The sequence below is a fragment of the Mobula birostris genome, chromosome 18, assembly GCF_030028105.1.
Source record: "Mobula birostris isolate sMobBir1 chromosome 18, sMobBir1.hap1, whole genome shotgun sequence".
NCBI lineage: Eukaryota > Metazoa > Chordata > Chondrichthyes > Myliobatiformes > Myliobatidae > Mobula > Mobula birostris.
This window is the reverse complement of record NC_092387.1, coordinates 66,440,145-66,462,897: the sequence shown is the minus strand read 5'-3', so window position 1 is coordinate 66,462,897 and position 22,753 is coordinate 66,440,145. Positions and strand designations below refer to the sequence as shown.

Genomic DNA, 22,753 nt, shown 5'->3' with positions numbered 1-22,753 from the left:
TTCCCAAAGTGCATATACAGTGTACTACCCTTGAGTCCAGGGATCAACTCTTGCCCTTGGGTGACTGAGTGGTGCAGCTTGTAGGGCTCTTTGTTATCACCTCAGGGGATCTGTCCTGGGCCCAGCACACGAGTGTCATTATGATGAGAGCATGGCAGTGCCTCCACTTTCTTCGAAGTTTGTGAAGATTCAGCATGCCACCTAAAACTTTGACAAACTTCTATAGAAGTGTGGTGGAGAGTAACTGACAGGTTGCATCATGGCTTGGTATGGATACACCAATGCCCTTGAATGGAAAAGCCAACAAAAACTAATGGATACAGCCTAGTCCATCATGGGTAAACCCCTCCCCAGCATTCAGTATGCCTTATATTTACTGTGATTGTCCACAAGAAAACAAATCTCAGCGTTCTTTTGATGACAGAAATGTACTTTGAGAATAAATTTACTTTGAACTCTAAATTTGCTGCTTCACGACCTGAAGATCCTAAATCCAATCCTGACTTCAGCTGTTGAGGTGTGGCGTTCACATAAACTTCTATGACTGTACAGGTTTCCGCTGGGTACCGCAGATGCCTCCACAGACACTTGTGGCAAAGAATTCCACAGATCCCCCACTCTCTGGATAAAGTCATTCCTGCTCATCTCTGTTCTAAAGGGATACTATTGAATTAAATCAGCTTTACCAAAGCGCTCGGCGTTGGACACAGAAGTCTGTTCTCCTTGCTACTTTCAGCGAGTATTTAAGCCCTGATGAGTTAGCTGAGGGAGGATAGGAAACAGTATCAGAAGAAGGTTCCTTCCCTACATTTGACCTGATGGGGGCTGGGGTCAATCTCGAAGACCCCCGAAGGTAATTCTGTAAACCACTGAGCCATCAACTCTGATGGATCCATCCTGCTAGCAGGATAGGATGTATCAAGGGAAAGTGATGGTGGAATCTGCTTCATTCTCTGTAAGGTAAGACTATGTCAGGCTGTTGCTTTTCACCTCTGGTCACCCGGTGCTGATACCCCTGCCGTCCAAGCCATGCTCTTTTCTCGCTACTACCATTGGGAAGGATATACAGGAGCCTTGATTCCCACACCACCCGGTTCAAGGACAGTTATCACCATCAGAATCCTGAACCACCATGAATAACTTCACTCACCTCAACTCTGAAATGATACCACGACATACAGGTTCACTTTCAAGGACTCGACAACTCAAGTTCTCAGTATTTTTTTAAATTTGCACGATTTGTCTTCTTTTGCACATTGGTTGTTTGTCAGTCTTTGTTTATGCATAGTTTTCATCAATAGTTTGCTGTGAGACTCATGAATACCCTGCCACCACTGAGGGCTTGTCACTAGGACAGCGAGCTGTTTACTGTTTACCTGTGCTGCACACTATATGCACTTTGAATGATATCTTATTAACTTATTTGTGGTAATATTTTGTTTTTTGTCCTCTGTGTGATTTATGTTTTGTGGATGCACCATGGTCCAGAGGACACTGTTTCATTTGGTTGGATATATCTACAGTCAGATGGCAACGAACTTGAATTCTATTGTATTTCTTTTTAAATACTGTGAATGCTTGCAAGAAGATGAATCTCAGGGTAGTGTATGTTGGCATATACATACTTTTATTATAGGGTTACTTTGACTTTGATTGTGGGACAGGTGTCATAATGTAGACAAATAGCCCCCAGTGCCCTTGACAAGAACTTGCCAGGGAGTCACTTTGCTGTGTCTAATTTCAGCACTTAGGTCAATGACAGGTGATCAGATCAGTTTAAACATTGCAGTAAAGATACAAATGAGTGAGTTAAGCGTCAACAACATGGACTGGGTCTGGAGTCACGTGTAGACAGGGTAATGATTTAACGGTTTCTCCCCTGAAGGTCTTCTCACTAAGATAGAATCTAGCTACCAGCTGGTGGCTTCTTGTAGCTTCACTTAAGCCGTTGTGAGATTATCTGTGTCTTTCTCTGGCATCGATGACCGAATTCAGAGAAACAAAATCCGCTTTGCAAGAGATTCTGCTGCAGAACTGTTGTGACAAGCAAAGAAGCGTTAAATTAAATGTTTATCTGACAACTAGTTCAAATCCAGTTAATTAAACTGAGATGAAAGACTTCCATTTATCTTGTGCTTTATCACATGTCACAAGCACCTCAAGCACTGAATTACTCTGCTGTGCCGAGTTTGGTGTTGGATCAGCGAAGATTGTGCTCACCGTGCAGATAGCAAAATCCTCAAGACCACCAGTGGGCTGATTGGGGATTTGGGGCAATTCTGATCTGTGGATATCCAGCTATTTCTAAACATTGATTTAAGAAGCCAACCTGTAACCAGGGTGGAAGAGATCTTGGTTTGATGGCTCATGGTGCCACAGACAGTGTAGTCTTCCCTTACCACAACATGGCAGTGTTGCTCTGAGTTACTTCATTAAGATGTGGTTCCAGATGATGGTGGCTGGTTCTTCGCTTGTGAAGATCAGGAGGGAAGAAGAATCCTCAGGAGCCATGGCACGATTATTGGTGACTGTAGAGGCCAAGTCTGGATCTGCAGACTGTGGAGCAATAGGGACACAGGAACAGCTGGATGTGGACACTTGGGGAGTAGGATCCTTCTTGCGTTTCCTCTTCTCTTCAGCAGTCACTCTTCTGGATTCCTCAAAATTCTAGGCTGCTCCATAGATCAGTGTTCTCCAGCGGTCTCTGTCACAAGCCAGCTGCTGCCACTCGTTGACCACCATATTTGCCTGAGAGAACTGCTGCTTAAGTTGGTCTTTGTACCACTTGTGCGGAGCACCACGATCTCCCTTGCCCTGAGAAAGCTTTCCGCAGAGTACTGCTTTCAGTAACTTGGAGTTGTCCGTGCGAGACGCGTGGTCTGACCAGCAGAGCTGCTTGAGCAGCAAAGCGGCTTCAATGCTTGGGAGTTGAGCCTTCTCCAGGACCACGTTGACCAGAGACACGCTGATACCCACGATGGAGCAGAGGCACTGCTGATGGAAGTGCTCGACCAACTGGACCTGCTTGCGGTACAAGATCTATGCTTCAGAGATGTATAGCAGTGCTGTGACGTCGGCAGCTCTGTACACCAGGAGCTTTGTAGACAGACGCAGCTGCTGGTTCTTCCACACACGCTCCTGGAGGTGCCCAAGGCACTGCTGGCTCTGGCCAGTTGATTGTCAATGTCCCTTACTACAGTAGCGTCGTTGGAGAGGATGTTGCCCAGGCAGGTGAGCTGCTCAACCGTGATGAGAGAGTGGTTGCCAATGGTGATCCGAGGCAGGTTGTAAGCACCACGTGGGTGCTTCTGATGGAGGATCATTGTTTTCTTCAGACTGACCGTTAACCAAAAGCCTTTGCAGCCTTGACAAACTTAGTGACTGTAGCCTGTAGTGTGTCCTCTGTGTGCGTGAGAAGAGCAGTCATCCACATATAGTGGTTCCAACTGACACTCCAAAACCAGTGTTCCTGATCTTCATTCCTTGTCTGAATCCCAAGTGTACCAGGAAATGATCAGCATGGAACCACAGCTATAGTTTTTAATAGTTTTTTCAAGATTCAAGACTGTTTAATATTATTTCCATACAAAAGTGTAAAGAAGAATATGAATGATGGGTACAGCACAAAACCCCCACAAAAGATAAAGAATAATTAAAAAAACACGCAATAAATCTAAATACATAAGATGGCCGACATACATCAACTGATTTTATGTCTATGAAGTGATGTTAGGCTGTACATAAAGTGACTGACAGGAAATAATAAAGTAGTGGTGGAGTTAGTGGGTGGACATGTTGATCAGCCTTATTTCATTAGGAGTTTGAAGAGACTTGCTATGTCAACAAATACACTCAAAAACTTCTATAGATGTACCATGGAGAGCATTCTGACAAGCTGGGGTTGGGGGGGTGGGGGAGAGACTACTGCACAGGACCAAAAGAAACTGCAGAGGGTTGTAAATTTAGTCGGCTCCATCTTGGGTACTAGCCTCCAAAGTTCCCAGGACATCTTCAAGGAGTGGTGTCTCAGAAAGGCAGCCCTTTTTAAGGACCTTTAGCACCCAGGGCATGCCCTTTTCTCATTGTTACCATCAGGTGGGAGGTACAGAAACCTGAAGGCACATGCTCAGCAATTCAGGAACAGCTCCTTCCCCTCTGCTATCTGATTCCTAAATGGACATGAACCCTTGAATATTACCTCACTTTTTAAATATATATTATTTCTGTTTTTGCACGATATTTAATCTATTCATTATATGTATACATAATTGATTGATTGTTTTTTTTCTTCTTATTATGTGTTGCATTGAACTGCTGCTGCTAAGTTAACAAATTCAGCGACACATGCCGGTGATAATAAACCTGATTCTGATTCTGCTTGGTGAAACTAACTGTTTTTGAGTCTGGTGGTCTTGATGAGGATGCTATGTAGCCTCCTCCCTGATGGGATTGGGGCAAACAGACCATGAGCCGGGTGGATGGGATCCTTCACGATATTAGCATATAAATTTAGTATATACAGACACCAACGTAAAGGGTGCTGTGAGTGGTGCAAGTTCTGAAGTTGATAACCAACTCCTTTGTCTTGTAGATTTTAAGGAAGAGGTTATTTGCTGGAACAAGGCCTTGAGCTCTTTCACCTCCTCTCTGTAGGCCGTCTCATCATTGTTGGTGCTCAGCCCACAGAGCAATTCACAGAAGGAATGACCAACAGAAACAATGAATCAAGGAAGGGGGTTTTTAGAAAAGCTTGATAGATGGTTGGTAACATAAGAGATTGCAGGTGTTGGACTCTGGAGCTTAGAGGGAAATGGGCCAAGTGCCAAATGAAATGAGCTTTCACATACATCTTGGTCAGCAGGACAAGGATGGGCCAAAGGGCCTTCTCCCGGCTGCACCACTTTATGGCTCTTTGGAGCAACAGACAAGATGCTGGAGGAACTCAGCTGGCCAGGCAGCATCTATGGAGTGAAATGGACAGTCAGGGTTTCAGGTGGAGACCCATCAGCTGTCAGATCCGAATGAAGGGTCTCATAGATGCTGAGTTCCTCCAGCATCTTGATAAAAGGCTCAGTCCAAAAGAGTTTGTAGGGGAAGGTTTGGGGCATGAGAGACCAGACGGTGGTAAAGTTCTAAGGTTCAAATTAAGTTTATTACTGAAGTATGTATATGTGTCAGCATGTACTATCCTGAGACTCATTTTCTTGCAGGCATTCAAGGTTAAGTACAAAGGAACGCAATAGAATCAATGAAAAACTATAAAGACTGACAAACAACCAAACTGCAGAAGTAATGGGAAGGAATGCTAGAGACTTGTCTACAAATGATTGGCTGAAAAAGGGACCAGTTTGTAAGCTAAGGTGGGCAGGAACTAGAAACAGGGAAGGCCAACTGGGCCATCAGGTCTTGAGCACCCTGGTTCATGAGACACAACTGCTACTCTCACCAGAACACTGGGATGGAAGTTAAACACAAAGCAGTACACAAGGCCACTTATGGGTAAGAAAATTTGTCTGGCATCTCGGAGTGACTTGCTTCCTTCCTTGTGGCCAAGGACTGACAGTTGTATCCTTAACATCCCCAAGTGAGATCTTCTCATACATCCCAGACGCAAGAAGTCAGAGCAAGAACCATTGTAATCTGCAGGGCCCAGAACTCCAGGAGGAAATCTCCGCTATACTAAGACCTCAATGATGAATTTAATTAGTATTAATACTTATAATTTCAGATACAATAATTTTCAGATTGAATAAACCTGTTAGCTCTGGGTCAAAAAAACATAGGGATGTCATTCTGTTAGCATACGAATAAGAATGTTTATAGGAATGATTTCAAATTTATTTTATTTTTATATTTTATTTTATTTAAAGATCTGGAACCTTAACATGCCTTTTCCAGACCAACAAGCCCACACCAATCAGTTGCATCCATGTGACTGATTAACCCACTACCTGTATACCAATGGGTGTGGGAGGGAACCCAAGCACCTGAAGGGAACCCACGTGGTCTGGAGAGAATGTGTAAACTCCTTACAGACAGTGGCAGGGATTGAACCTGGGATGCTAGCATTGTAAAGCATTATCCTAACCACTTGACTACAATGCCGCCCAGGAATCGCTCTTAGATCTATCTGTTCTATAACACTCTGCGGGGCCTACCATTCACAGTGAGAAGTCCTACCCTCATTTAATTACCCACACTGCACTCGGGAGGAGTTTGGGCTTGTCAGTTATCACCATCCATAAGATCCCCTCCTTCTTTCTCTCAGGGTTAGGGAATCAAGAACCATGAAAGCACAGATGTAGAGTGAGAGCGTAGTGGTTGAATAGGAACCTGAAGGGCAACATAAACACGAGAAAGTCTGCAGATAGCGGAAACCCAGAACAACATACACTGAATGCTGGAAGAACTCAGCAGGTCAGGCAGCGTCTATGAAAATGAATAAACAGTTGATGTCTCGGGCCGAGACCCTTCCTCAGGACTGAACATAGAACATACAATAGTACAGCACAGTACAGGCTCTTCGGCCCCAATGTTGTGCCGACCCTCAAACCCTGCCTCCCATATAACCCCCCACCTTAGATTCCTCCATATACCTGTCTAGTAGTGTCTTAAACTTCACTAGTGTATCTGCCTCCACCACTGACTCAGGCAGTGCATTCCACGCACCAACCGCTCTCTGAGTAAAAAACCTTCCTCTAATATCCCCCTTGAACTTCCCACCCCTTACCTTAAAGCCACGTTCTCTTGTATTGAGCAGTGGTGCCCTGGGGAAGAGGCACTGGCTATCCACTCTATCTATTCTTCTTATTATCTTGTACACCTCTATCATGTCTCCTCTCATCCTCCTTCTCTCCAAAGCGTAAAGCCCTAGCTCCCTTAATCTCTGATCATAATGCATACTTTCTAAACCAGGCAGCATCCTGGTAAATCTCCTCTGTACCCTTTCCAATGCTTCCACATCCTTCCTATAGTGAGGTGACCAGAACTGGACACAGTACTCCAAGTGTGGCCTAACCAAAGTTTTATAGAGCTGCATCGTTACATCGTGACTCTTAAACTCTATCTCTCGACTGAAGAGCATCCTGACAAAGGGTCACCAGAGAGCAGCTGGTAAATGGAACGAAGTTGCCAGAGAAGGAGGTTGAAGAGGCACTTGACAGGTACGTGTGTGAATATGAAAGGTTTGGACCGGGGGTCCCTAACATCTTTTATGCCAGGGGTCCCCAACTTTTTTCGCACTGCGGTTTAATATTGACAATTTTCTTGTGGACAGGCCGATGGCGGGGGGGGGGGGGGGGTGGTGTTCAAGTAGGGTTAAACTCACCTCAATATGTCTTTTACAGTTAGGGTTGCCAACTTTCTCACTCCCAGATAAGGGACAAAAGTAGCAGTCAAATCCCGGGACACTTTACCCCAGGAAAGACTACAATGACCATGAAGCCTTGAGCGGGCACCTATGTGCGCATGTGTGACGTATGCATGTGGTGTGCGCATGCGCATACGTGCCGATTTTTTCCCCCCACAAATCGGTTTTCCCTTCATCTTCCTGACTATACTGTACATACATTATTTCTACTTTATATAGGCTGTGTATTTATCATATCATTCCTGCTTTTACTATATGTTAGCGTTATTTATTTTCAGTTTTATGTGTTATTTGGTATGATTTGTTAGGTTATTTTTTGGGTCTGGGAACGCTCAAAAATTTTTCCCATCTACTGTAAATTAATGGTAATTGCGTTTTCGCTTCACGCCATTTCAGCATGAAAAGTTTCATAGGAACGCTCTACCTTAGCGGGGGAAATACAGGACAAACCAATTTAGCCCAATATACAGGATGTCCCGGCAAATACGGGACAGTTGGCAACCGTATGTTCAAGTTCAACAGTGCGTGACAGGGAATGAGGAAAGGTGCAGCTGACTCATATTGTTTCCTCGCGGCCCGGTGGTTGGGGACCGCTGTTTTATGCCATGCACCGACACAATTAAGCAAAGAGTCCATAGACAACAGGATGGGAACCCCTGGTTTAGAGGGGTATGGGCCAAATATTGGCAAGTGGCACTGACTTAGATGGTCATCTTGGTTGGCATGGACGAGGTGTGCTGAAGGGCCTGTTTCTGTGCTGCATGAGCCTATAAGTAGAAACTACTGAGGAAAAATGGTGACAATTGACTAATTAGCTCCAGTTTGGTTGGCAAATGTACTCTACAACAGTCTAACACGTGGAGATGATTCAGGCTTCCTTTTCACTAACATACTGAATCTTAACAGGAAGATCAAGAGAAGTGTTGCAGTTTGCAGGCTGTCTACTCATGACACTACAGGGTGCAAGTGTATGCTTTCAATTTACTTAAGTAGCACTTATCTCTTCCACATTGCTTGCAACCTTGTTAATATAATTATTTTACCTGACAAAAGACTAACTGGATATTTTAGGGCAACACTTTAGCTGCAAGGTATCCAGATGTTGGCAAACACAGCTGGACTAGTGCAGACCAGAGAGGACGGATGTGGGTCAAGGATGAAAGAATTTAACTATGTATTCACACAGGTCCAGAAAATGTAGGAGCAGAATGAGGCCATTCGGCCCGCGAGAACACTTCATCATTCCATCATGGCCCCTCTCAATTGCCCCATTCTCCTTTCCCAGTAACCTTGGATACCCTCGCTAATCAAGATCCTATCAAACTCTGCCTTAAATATACCCAATGATTTGTCCCTTACATCCCCTTGTGGCAATGAATTTCACAGATTCACCACACTCTAGCGAAAGAGGTTCTTAAACACAAGAAGTTTTGCAGATGCTGGAAATCCAGAACAACACACACAAAACACTGGAGGAACTCAGCAGGCCAGGGAACATCTACGTAAATGAATAAACAATTGAAGTTTCAGGCCAAGACCCTTCTTTTGCCTCAGGATGGAGGAGCAATACCTCATATTCAGTCTGGGTAGCCTCCAACTTGATTTCACAAACCTTAATTTCTCCTTCCAGTAATTTTTTCCCCCCTTCCCTTCTTCTATTCCTCACTCTGGCCTCTTACCTCTTCTCCTCACCTGCCTATCACCTCCCCCTGATGCCCTTCCTCTTCCATTTCTCCTATTATTCACTCTCCTCTCTAATCAGATTCCTTCCTCTCCAACTGTTTATCTCCCTCACCCACCTGGCTTCACCAATCACCTTCTAGCCAGTCCTCCTTCTCCCCCCTCCTCCACTTTTTTATTCTGGCATTTTCCCCCCTTCCTTTCCAGTCCAGAAGATGCTGCCTGACCTGCTGAGTTCCTCCAGCATTTGGTGTGTGTTGCTAAAGAAATTATTCCTCACCACTATTCTAAAGGGACACCCTTCTATCCTGATGCTGTGCCTTCTGGTCCTAGGCTACCTCACTATAAGAAACACCCTCTCCACATCCACTCTGTCTAGGTCTTTCAATATTCAATAGGTTTCAATGAGATACGCTCATTGAATCTCCGTACAGGCCCAGGGCCATCAAGTGCTCCTCCTTTCATTTCTGGTATCATTCTCATGAACCTCCTCATGGCCCTCTCCAATGGCAACATATCCTTTCTTCAATAAAGAGGCCAAAATTGCTCACAGTACTCCAAGTGCGGTCTGATCATTGCCTTATAAAGCCTCAGCATTACATCCTTGCTTTTATATTCTAGTCCTCTTAAGAACATAAGACATAGGAGCAGAATTAGGCCATTTGGCCCATTGTGTTTTTCCGCCATTCCATCAGGGCTAATTTATTAACTAAATCCCATTCTCTTGCCTTCTCCACAGAACCTTTCATTCTCTTACTAATTAAGAACCTATCTATGTCCGCTTTAAATATACCCAATGACTTGGCCTCCACAGCCATCTGCGACAATGAATTCCACAGATTTACCAGCCTCTGGCTAAAGAAATTCCTTCTCATCTCTTGATCTAAAGGGATGTCCTTCAATTCTGAAACTCAAGTCAAGTCAAGTCACTTTTTATTGTCATTTTGACCATAACTGCTGGTACTGTACACAGTAAAAATGAGACAACGTTTTTCAGGACCATGGTGCTACATGAACAATACAAAAACTACACTGAACTACGTAAAACAACACAAAACTACACGAGACTACAGACCTACTCAGGACTGCATAAAGTGCACAAAACAGTGCAGGCATTACAATAAATAATAAACAAGACAATAGGCACAGTAGAGGGCAGTAGGTTGTTGTCAGTCCAGGCTCTGGGTATTGACGAGTCTGATGGCTTGGGGGAAGAAACTGTTACATAGTCTGGTCGTGACAGCCCGAATACTTTGGTGCCTTTTGCCAGATGGCAGGAGGGAGAAGAGTTTGTATGAGGGGTGCGTGGGGTCCTTCATAATGCTGTTTGCTTTACGGATGCAGTATGTGGTATAAATGTCTGTAATGGCGGGAAGACAGACCTTGATTATCTTCTCAGCTGACCTCACTATCTGCTGCAGGGTCTTGCGACCTCAGATGGTGCAATTTCCGAACCAGGCAGTGATGCAGCTGCTCAGGATGCTCTCAATACAACCTCTATAGAATGTGGTGGGGATGGGGGGGGTGTGAGATAGATTTTCCTCCGCCTTCACAGAAAGTAGAGACGCTGCTGGGCTTTCTTTGCTATGGAGCTGGCGTTGAGGGACCAGGTGAGATTCTCCGCCAGGTGAACACCAAGAAATTTGGTGCTCTTAACAATCTTTATGGAGGAGTTGACGATGTTCAGCGGAGAATGGTCGTACCGTGTCCTCCTGAAGTCAACAACCATCTCTTTTGTTTTGTTCACATTCAGAGACAGGTTGTTGGCTCTGCTCCAGTCTGTTAGCCGCTGCACCTCCTCCCTGTATGCTGACTCATCGTTCTTGCTGATGAGACCCACCACGGTCGTGTCATCGGCGAACTTGATGATGTGGTTCGAGCTGTGTGTTGTAGCACAGTCGTGGGTCAGCAGAGTGAACAGCAGTGGATTGAGCACACAGCCCTGGGGGGGCCCCGTGCTCAGTGTGATGGTGTTGAAGATGCTGCTTCCAATCCGGACTGACTGAGGTCTCCCAGTCAGGAAGTCTAGGATCCAGTTGCAGAGGGCGGTGTTCGGGCCCAGTAGGCTCAGCTTTCCAATCAGTTTCTGAGGAATGATTGTGTTGAATGCTGAACTGAAGTCTATGAACAGCAGTCAAACGTACGTGTCTTTTTTGTCCAGGTGGGTTAGGGCCAGGTGGAGGGTGATGGCAATGGCGTTGTCTGTTGAACGGTTGGGACGGTACGTGAACTGCAGGGGGTCCAGTGAGGGGGGCAGCAGGGTCTTGATGTGCCTCATGATGAGCCTCTCGAAACACTTCATGATGATGGACATGTGTGTGATGGGATGGTAGTCATTGAGGCAGGACACTGAAAACTTCTTCGGCACGGGGACGATGGTGGCGGCCTTGAAGCACGTTGGAACGACGGCGTTGCTCAGGGAGATGTTGAGGAACTCAATGAGACTCTCAGCTCGCTGGTCTGCACATCCTCTAAGCACTCTGCCAGGAATATTGTCTGGTCCAGCAGCCTTCCGTGGGTTTACCCTGCACAGGGTTCTCCTCACATCGGCCACAGTAAGACACAGCATGTGGTTGTTTGGAGGAGGGGTGGTCTTCCTTGCTGCCACATCATTTTCCGCCTCAAAACGAGCGTAGAAGTTATTCAATGCATCTGGGAGGGAGGCATCACCAGCACAGGCAGGTGGTGTTGCCTTGTAGTTGGTGATGCCCCGAATGCCCTTCCACATGCGCTGCGTGTCGCCGCTGTCCTGGAAGTGGTTGTGGGTTCGCTGGGCGTGTGCAAGCGTTGCCCCTCCGATGGCCCGGGACAGTTTAGCCCTCGCTGTTGTTAGGGCTGCCTTGTCGCCTGCTCTGAAGGCGAAGTCACGGGTCCTCAGCAGCGCATGCACCTCCGCGGTCATCCATGGCTTCTGGTTAGCGCGTGTAGTGATGGTCTTGTCCCTTTGGTCCAAATCCACCTCCAATATAGGAAACATCTGCTTTATCTAGGCCTTTCAGTATTCAATAGGTTTCAGTAAGATCCTCTCCCCATTCTTCTAAACTCCAGTGTGTACAAGCCCAGAGCAAACGCTCCCTGTACTTTAACCCTTTCATATGGTGTTTATATGTATCGTGTCTGTTTCTATGTGATGCATCTGTTTATATGTAACGCGACGTGTTTGTTTGTATACTAGTTGTCTGTTTATATGCAATATGTCTTTTTATATGTGACGTGTCTGTATGTACGTGACATGTCTGTTTATATACTAAGGGTCTGTTTACATGTGACGTGTCTGTTTATATGCAATATGTCTTTTTATATGCAAAGCGTCTGTATGCGATGTCTTTTTATATGTGACGCGCCTGTTTATATGCGATGCATCTGTTTGTATGCGACACGTATGTTTGTATGCGACGTGCCTGTTTACATGCTACGTGTCTGTTTATATGCAATATCCTTGCGATGCTGCTTCAAGTAAGGTTTTCACTGCACCTGTGCATATGAAATAACTTGACTTTCAAAGCTCCTTGACTCAAAATGAACAAAAATAAACTTTACGCTGTCACTCTGTTTTGACTGGAGCTGATGGTATTTGTGTCAATGACTGTTCCTGAATTATGGGTTAGATCAGGCGGCACTGCTTTCTGTCACAAAACAGACTGAGATACTCTCCCTGCAGTCAGTTTACAGCAAGATTCTTATTGATGAAAACTGAGCCGTGTATCACTCAAAATGCTGGAAGAACTCAGCAGGTCAGGCAGCACCTATGCAGGGGAATAAACTGAACATTTCAGACCAAGGCCTCTCATTATTCCTCTCCATAGATGCTGCCTGACCTGCTGAGTTCCTCCACCACTTTGTGTGTGTTGCTCTGGATTTCCAGCATTTGCAGAATCTCCTAGTTTACTAAACTATGGATGCTGAAATAGTGATTTATTCATTCATTTTGTGATCTGAGATCCTTGCAGAACAACCCTTCTGCAATTCATTGACTATTTGGTAAATAGGGATCTTACAGTCAGTGGCCATTTCATTAGTTGCCTCCTATATCTAATAAAGTGGTCACTGAGTGTATATTTGTGGTCTTCTGCTGCTGTAGTCCATCCACTACAAGGTTTGACGTGTTGTGCATTTGGAGATGCTCTTCTGCACATCACTGTTGTAACACGTGGCTATTTGAGTTACTGTCACCTTCCTGTCAGTCTGGCCAGTCTCCTCTGCCCTCTCTCATTAACAAGGTGTTTTTAACTGCAGAACTTCTACTCACTGGATTTCTTTCCCTCTGTTTTTCATACCACTCTCTGTAAACTTTAGATACCTGTGTGTGAAAATCCGAGGAAATCAGCAGTTTCTGAGATACTCAAACCACCAAATCTGGCAACAACAATCAAAGTCACTTAGATGACATTTCTTCCCCATTCTGATGTTTGGTCTGAACAACAACTGAACCTCTTGACAATGTCTGCGTGCTTTCATACATTGAGGTGCTGCTACCTGATTGGCTGATTAGATCTTGGCATGAAGAAGCAGGTGTACAGGTGTACCTAATAAAGTGGCTGCTGAGTGTAAAGTGCCACAGCCACTTTTTACATCATAAAAATGACGAAAGCTGCACCATACCTTATGCTCAAAGACACTCTGATAGGTTTTACATGCAGTTGTAACAAGTAATTCAGGAACTTACCAAACCATGCCTGCTGATCACCTTGAACTTCAATCGCCAGTCCAAAGTCAGCTAGCTTCACGGCTGCATTTTTGCATTTACTTGCAAGCAGCAAGTTCTCTGGCTTCGGGAGTGGAAACAATCAGAGAGGTGATTATGGACAAAGCAACACACAACACTGGAACGGTGACACTTCAGAATCATTGGTCAGTAACTAAGTTTGCTTCTAATGGCTCAGCCTCTGCCATTGTTGGTTATGTAGGTTTAGTCAACGCCCTGTTTCTATCTGATCTTCTGTATTAAATGTTTTAGAACATAGAACATAGATCACTATTACTCTGATAGTGAAAGTGGTCAAAGTGATGGGAATTTTCAACTAATTGGTTCCAATGATATTGGATATCAGTGTCCGAAGTCAAACCCAAGTGCAGAGAGACAAAGCCAAGCTCCCCACTCTTGTCCTGACGCCTCTATGATGGTTCAGCAGATGTAGGGACCAGATCATAGCGAACATGGCAGCCCTCGGCAAAACACCCAGTCAGTAACATTGACACAACTAACACATGCACACCAGGGGGCACAGCTGTAGCACATCTGCACAGAACTGGAAACAGACTCAAGACTTGTGAACTCACTTGCTATCTTCCTGCTGACTAACGTCCAATTATAAATACAAATAATTAAGGTGCTTTGAAGTGGTCTCTGCTTCCCAAATGTAAAATACCATGCCTATTTTGTGAGTGAAACAGAATATGTTTGGTTAAAGATTATCTGTTAGTTATGGTACTTAAATTAACAGATAGGAATGTACAAACCAATTGCCCTACCATTAACTCTAGATCAGCACTTGGAAGCCTCTCAGAATTTGGTAATTCATTGGACTGGGCTTTAGTAATAATGCATTTTGCTAGTGCATAAAACTAGCAAAGTTAACAATCTAGAACATAATGTATTTTTAAAAAAACATCAATTGAAGTTCACAATATCGATGCTTTCCAATTGTACTCTGACAGTGAAAAGGAGTCAAAAGTGATTGAAATTTTGGACTAATTGGTTCCAAAGATGTGCAACATCAGTGTCCCAAGTCAAACACAAGTGTGCAGAGACAGAACACAAAGCTCCCACTCTTGCCCTGGTGTCCATGTGACAGTTCATCAAATGCAGAGACCAGAAGATAGAAAACACGGCAGCACTCAGTGAAGTAAATCTCTGCTAGAGGGCAGACCGCACATCGTTTGGTGCTCAGGCACTGAGCGTGCATTCTGGGTGACTCCATGGCCAGCTACCAGTCATAACAGCAATAACCTCACTGGAACTTACAAGTTCTGAACAGTGCGAGAGAACAGGCAACAGCTGGGGCCACACTGACTCCCCCCACGTGAGATAAATTCACCCTTGCACTTGCATTAGCAAATACTGACCTTGAGGTCTCTGTGCACTATGTCATGCTGATGAATGTGGTTGACACTTTCGAGGATCTGATGAATACACTGACTGTAAAAACAAATGGGAAGGAGAGAAAGCGGGGAAAGGAAGGCAAGGGGTAATGGATGGAAGGAGAGGGTATGGGTGAAGGAGAGAAAAGAGAAACAACAGAACCCATGAATGGTAATCTATTACAGAAATAAGTAATAAGGACAGTGCCCGTGACTCCCATACCTCTCAGGATAGCAAGGGCATTTGGCATATATATATTTTTTTTGACAAACTCACAGAGGATCTGACTAATGAAGTTGTGGTAAATCACCAGAGCTATTACAAGATTCTTACAGAATTATTAATCTTCATTTATCAACACACCTCTGAAGTTTATGACAAGCAGGTGCTTCTGCCCATCTGTCTTTTGAATTTTGCTAACATAATCTTATTGTTCCACTTTTCTGCAGTGATAGAACATAGAATTAACAGAGCAGTTTTTATTAACCCCCAGCATTCCTCCTGTCATGTGCAGCATCACTCTGTATTTCCACATATCCTTCTGCTACCATCGGGGAGGAGGTACAGATTCTTCAAACCACACACTCAATGTTCTAGGAACAGTTACTTCCCCTCTCACATCAGATTTCTGAATGGACAATGAACCCATGAACACTTCCTCAGTATTCATTTTGCTAGTTTTTTTGCACAGTTTAATTTAATTATATTTATATTTATTTAGAAATATATACCGTAGATTACCTTATTGTAATGTATAGTTTTTTATGCATTGCAATGTACTGGTTACCGCAAAGCAACAAATTTCATGTCGTATGCCAGCGATATTAAACCTGATACTAATTCTGATTCAGTTCATTTCCTTCTGCAGTTTGGGCTCCTGCTTCCTGACTCTGAAAATAAAGTTGTCGGTTTTGCAATGTAGAAAAACTTGCATTTGGGAGAGTTGAAAGACTCACAGGTATAGCAGTCCTGCTGAACTTGTAAGTTCTGAGAAACCAACTTTCAACGTGCTACACACTTCTTGCCATCAAAGTTCAAAGTAAATTATTGCCAAAGTACATCTGCATCATCATATACAATCCTGAGAATCATTTTCTTGTGGGCATACTCAATAAATCCATAGTAGAATAATAACCACAAAGACCACACTAACTTGGGCATTCAATCAGAGTGCAAAAAACAACAAACTGCAAATACATAAAGAAAGAAATAATAATAATAATAAATAAGCAGTAAGTATTGAGAGCACAAGATGAGGGGTTCTTGAAGGTGAGTCCATTGGTTGTGGGAACATATCAATGATGGGGGAAGTGAAGTTATCCTCTTTGGTTCAAGAGGATGATGGTTGAGGGGTAATAATGGTTCCTGAACCTGGTCATGTAAGTCCTGAGGCTCTTGTACCTTCTTCCCAATGCCAGCGAGAAGACAGCATGACCTGTGTGGTGGTGGTGGTGGGGGAGGGGGGTGGAATCCCCAATGATGGATGCTGCTTTCCTGCAACAACACTCTGTGTAGATGTGCTCAATGGTGGGGAGGTCTTCACCCATGATGGATTGGGCTGTATCCACTATATTTTGTAGGATTTTACGTTCGTGGGCATTGGCGTTTCCATAGTAGTAATGATAAGTGCTAAACTGAAATGTATTGGATTTGGACTTGGAGTAGTGTGTACAGTTTTGGTCACCTTATTATAGGAAGGACATGGTTAAAATGGAAAGAGTGGAGGAAAAATCCACAAGGATATCGCCAGTGGACTGTAGGAGAATAAAGGGTGACCTTGCAGAGTTGTTTAAAGTTATCAGCAGCATTGATAAAGTGGACTATAACGGTCCACTCCCCGCTGTATTGAGGCTGTGGCTGTGGCCGCTCCAGGCTTCATGTCTGTAAGCTCCATGACATCTTGCTCCGCTGTGTGATGATCTGTGGCTGAGGCTGTGGCCTGCTCCAGGCTTCACGTCTATGGACTCATTTTTGTTCTGAAAGCTATTGCTTGCTTTTATTCTTTGCATGATTTGTGTTTATTTCCTCTCTCTCTCTCTACACATTGGGTGTTTGGTGGTCTTTTTTTAATGGATTCTTTTGGGTTTCTTGTTTTGTGGTTGCCTGTAAGGAGATGAATGTCATGGTTGTATAGTTTATACATTCTTTGACAATAAATGTACTTAGAACTTTGAAATTTCCCCAGGGTAGTGGATTCCTGAACTATGGGACACAGAATTAGCATGAGAAGGGAAAGATTTAAGAGGGTCCTTAGTGGAAACTATTCACGCAGAAGATGGTGAGTATATGGAATGAGCTGCCGGAGGAAGTGGTTGAGAGAGGTGCAATAGCATCATGTAAGAAGCTCTTGATAGGTACATGGAGGGAGGGGCTTGGAGTGATATGAACCAAATGCATGAAATTGGGACTAGTTGGGTAGACAATGTGGCCAGCATGGAGTGGTTGGGCCAAAGGGTCTGTATCTCTGCTCTATTGCTTTATGACTCTAACAAGAGCTCTAGACTCCAGAAATCTCTCAAACTAGGGTACACAATGCCAAGATTTGAAGGAGGTTGCTGTTCACGTCACACACCAAATTTGACTTCAAGATTTCCTGAGCCCCAGGCAGCATGTTTTCACTGAAACCCCAATGGAAGAACTTTCTCTGCCTTTTCTTTGAGATATTAATTCCTCAGCACCAAGGACAAGGTGCTGGCTTTGCACCACTTTCTAACTGGGTCATTGGTGTTACACATTTTTGAGCAGAGCATCCTTGATGCAAACTAACTTTATTAAATATAGAGAGAGATTCTAGCTTTGCTTTATTTGTCATATATACTGCAGATCGAAACATTGAAACATACAGTGAAATGCTTCCTTTTGCATTTCAAATGTCTGAGGATGTGCTGGGGGCAGCTCACAAGTGTCACCTTGCTTCCAGTGCCAACATAGCATGCCCACATCTCACTAACCCTAACCCATATGTCCTTGGAATGTGGGAGGACACCCACACCATCATGAGGAGAACGTACAAACTCCTTACGGGCGGTGGCGGGAATTGACACTGTAAAGTGTTACACTCACTGCTATATGAATGTGCCGTTGCTTCATTTGTCCACCAGAATATATTTGAAAATTGATGGTGACAAGAAACCTTGGTGCCAATGGGGTCTATCTGTTGTGCATCATTCCAACATCACCACAGGAATGTTGATGGATGACAAAATTGACTGTGACTCCATTGCACCAGCCCAATCTTTGGTCAACAAGTTCTAATGACCCAGATCACAAATGTGACACCACACCCATCAGCAACCTGCTCTTCACCCCGTCCTCCTCATGTATCGGAATCATGGATAACTTACAGCTGTACCCTCAACCAACGTTGGTTTCCTAGTTCCACTAAGTTCATTGATAGAGGAGGCAAATCTCCAAGTTCAAGGTCCCAATTACACTCTGGTGGGTAGCCGCTTCACCTTCACGCTGGACACCGGACTCCTGGAAAAGACGCTTCATTCCTGTCTCCATCACATTAGGAGATGAGCAGGTGAGCAGCTGGAAATGAGCCAGGATGTTCTCGAAAAAGTGTAACATCCTCAACAACCCTTGGGAATCCTTGGCCCACATCCAACATCAGTTCCTAAAACAAGCACTCTACTCTCAGCTCTGTCAGATGAAGAAGCTTCCAGGAGAACAGAGAAAACAGTAGAAGGACATCTCAAAGCTCTCTTGCGAGGGGGCATAATTTTAAAGTGATTGGATGAAAGTGTAGCGGGAATGTCAGAGGTAAGTTATTTACACAGAGAGTTGTGGGTGCATGGAACACCCTGTCAGGGGTGGTGGTAGAGGCAGATACATTAGAGACATTTAAGGAACACTGGATGATAGAAAAATATAGGGTTATGGAGGAAGGAAGAGTTAGATTGATCTTAGAATAGGTTATAAGATCTGCACAACTTAATGGGCTGAAGGATCTGTACTATGCTGTAATGTTACCTGTTCTATGAAAATTCTGCAGCACTTTAACCAATCTATGCAGGTGTTTCGACTGACTGATCAGAATCGAGTGGGCCATGAAGGTAATCTCAGAGCAGGTTGAACCTCAACAAAGGGAAAACACAAGGGCCATGGTGAAATGGCGGAAGGAGCATATAACACCCTATACTATCCCCAACCCAATCAACTTCGCTGTCAAATCTGCAGCAGGGATTGCGAATGTGACCCAGTAAATGGGGTGGAAGCAAGCTATCCTCAACCCAGAAGAGGAGGAAATGGAGGTGGGATAAAGGGTGCCTTTTCATCCTGAACAATGTATTGGACACAAATACACACTCATTAAATGAACATCTGAAACAAAGGTGATCCTATGACTCTAAATGGCAAAAGTAATTTATAGCTGTAAGATATTTCAACAGTGTGAAGAATCAATTGGACAAGAAACCTCCAGCAGGCTTGAAGTTCTGACAATTTGTTTTAGAATTTTGCAATAAGCTCCCGCGAACAGGAGTCTAAGGAATCAGTCAGAAGATAAAGAATGGATTTTCCAAGATTTCAGAGTCCTTGGAACTGATTGGTTCTCATTTAAAAAGAACGATTTGCAATTCTGCTGCACCGGGAATGACCCCAGAACCTCCCAAAGTGTTTTCCAACCAATAAAATACCAGTAGTGTATACTCTTTACTTTTTTGACTTGTGTCATAGATGCACATCATTATTTGCTAATTTATTTGTGGTAATATTACCTTTGTGTTGTGTGCAAGTTATATTAATTGTGTTGAGCACCTTGGTCCAGAGCAGGGGTTCCCAACCAGGGGTCTACGGACTGCTCGATTAATGGTAGGGATCCATGGCATAAAAAAGGTTGGGAACCCCGGTCAAGAGCAATGTTGCTTCATTTGGTGCTACACATGTACTATATACAGTTGAATGGCAATAAACTTGGACTGTACTAAAGACCCTCTTCAAATTGTACAATGTGTACAGATCAAGGTCTTCCAAATGGCAGCACTGAAGATAATTTATCGTGTTGTTGTTACTGCAATTTGCTTCTCTAATTACTGGCCAGAAACAAATAATTCTTGAGTGAAGTAAGTACATTATCATAACTACTTTTCATCTCAAAACATTAATTAATAGAGTATTTGAAATCAAGAACTCAGCTGTCATTTTGAATTTGTTATATTAGATTTCAATTTTGTTTCTAAACTAATTGTTGGGAATGGTAGAAACTGGCATCAGAGACTGCCTGACTTTCTAATATCTCTGCACCAATGTTCCATAGAGTGAAATGTTCCCTCTGGGATTCTAGGTATGTCAGCTGTGGCTGCAGCTTCTCAAAAGATGATCAATTAATTAACAGAAAATAGGGATGTCATGGAGTCATAGAGCACAGAAACAGGCCCTTTTCACCACCATGTCCACGTAAATATCAAGAGACCATAAACACTGAAAAGATGGCTGGTGGGATAGGCAAACAAAGAGAGATCATTTGAATGGACAGGTTGGTTAATTCACAGGGAGGGTAAGTCCACGTGAAGGTGGCAGTACCAATTTCTTATATTCATTGACGGAGCATGAACACTGCGGCAATTGCAGACTTTATTGACTATCCTTAACTATGGTTTGGAGTCAACATTGACGGGACTGGAGTCACAAAGCACACTTTTTTATTATGTCTCAAGGTTTTAAACAGTAAGGAACATACGGAACTTTTCTACTACTTGTAACTCTTTCTAAAGTTTAATTGATGAATTTATTCCTGAAAGAACAGAGTATTTTCCCAATAGAAACTGGCCACCTACCATGCCTGACTTTAATGATCCACACACAGGCCAACATTAAACCTGATCCAACCTCAATCAGCAAATGCAGTTCCATTTCTTCCCCATGTTATCCAACATCTTCTTACATACAGCAAAGTACGCTCACTGATGTTGACCTTGTTCTCAGCTCGTAATGCAGATTGTCTAAGAGGAATTATTCAGTGACTAAACACAACCAGGTAAATGGTTTAATATGTGTCCCGAGATACCATGAAAAAATTGTTTTGAATGCCATCCATACAGATCACTTCAACACATCAGTACATCAGGGCTTCTTTTTGTGCAACGAGTTCCCTACAATAAATGGCCACACCACATTTTAGTTCCTACATAAATCATAATCTAGGCCTCATTTTTTATATCATTAACATGCCCAAGGGTTTGAGTAAACTGCTGTGGCTTGAGGGATGAGGAGGAAATCTTTCATTTTCACATCTTGTACAGTAAGATATTTTCATTGGCCCTGGAGCTGAAAAACTAACATGAGGTAAATTGGTATATCATTGTCACATGTACCCAGGTGCAGTGAAAATCTTTATTTCACAGAGATCATCAAACAGTACGGAACAGGCCCTTCAGCCCACAATGTTGTACTGACCCTTTAACCTACACGAAGATCAGCCTAACCCTTTCCTCTCCAGTTTACTTTCTTCCATGTGCCTGTCTACGAGTCTCTTAAATGCCCCTAATGTATCTATCTCTACCACCAGCCCTGGCCGGGCGTTCCACGCACTCACCACTCCCTGTGTAAAAAAAATCTACCTTTGACACCACCAATCTTTCCTCCAAACACTTCGAGGTTATGACCCCATATGTCATCTATAAAGATCATTTCATCACATCTATATTTTGAGGTAGTACAAGGGAAGAAGGATGCAAACCATACTGTTACCGTTACAGAGAAAACTTCTGGTTTAAGATGGTTCTACCAAAGACATGCAACAGCAGCTTACTTGTGGTTGGAAAGCAAAGGAGTTTGATTAAAAACATTATTAGTAACACCTTTTTTGAAGTAAATTTTGGTAAACTATCATCGCAAACAACGAAGAGGCGAGTGAGGGCAAAGCGAGCGCTCAAGGATTTGGAGCCGTGCTGGTTAGAATGAATGATTTTCATGACGGTGGAGTTCCAATGCTGGTCCAACTTACCCGGGTGTGAGGATGGATTGCTCTAAGTGCTGAGCCGACTTGGAGAGGTCGAGAACAGCTTTTTGGCAGTGAAATCCAGGTCAGAAACGAATGACTGAGTGGTGTGTTCTAGGCCTGGAGTGATTCATTGCAGCGAGGACTGGCTCCTAGTGCGAGGTTCAGACAATTTATTGCTGGCCCAGGTAGTCCAGGAGCTCTTTCTCAGCGACGCTAAGGCTGTGAGACTGCTCTGGCTGCAGTGCTTCATGTCTGCAAACTTTGCGGCAACTTGCCCCACGAATGTGATGAACTGAAGGCTGGGGCTTGGGCCTACTCTGGGCAGCTCCGGGAATTTGGGTCTAAGGACTCAGTTTGGTTTGGAATGGTGTTGTTGTTTCTTGCTTCTATCGTTTGCATGATTTATTTGCTTTTTTTCCCCCTCTTTCTCTGCGGTCACTGGGGTTGGTCTTATTTTTTTAATTGGGTTCTTTCAGGTTTCTTGCTTTGTGGCTGCTTGTTAAACAAGGTTGTATAATTTATACATTTGCTGATAGTAAATATACTTTGAATCTTTGAAAGTGCAGTAGAGGGAGACAATAAGGTGTAAAGCCATGACAAGTTCCTCCAAGGGGACCTTGTCATTGGGTTTGGACCCAGAGAGCTATGTCGGCTGGAGTCAGGGCCTTGTGCTTTG

The 22,753-nt window shown here is 43.8% G+C and overlaps 1 protein-coding gene across 2 annotated transcripts in view; it reads right to left on the bottom strand.

Annotated features, from left to right (window-relative positions):
* Positions 1–22,753, bottom strand: part of camk2g2 (calcium/calmodulin-dependent protein kinase (CaM kinase) II gamma 2) — a 495,645-nt gene that overhangs the window by 136,242 nt on the left and 336,650 nt on the right. For both annotated transcript variants that reach the window (XM_072282861.1, XM_072282859.1), the window contains exons 6-7: positions 15,116–15,188; positions 13,716–13,818 (exon numbers count right to left, since the gene is read on the bottom strand). In XM_072282861.1, coding sequence (XP_072138962.1) covers positions 13,716–13,818; positions 15,116–15,188 — 176 coding nt within the window. The remainder of the gene's footprint in view (positions 1–13,715; positions 13,819–15,115; positions 15,189–22,753) is intronic.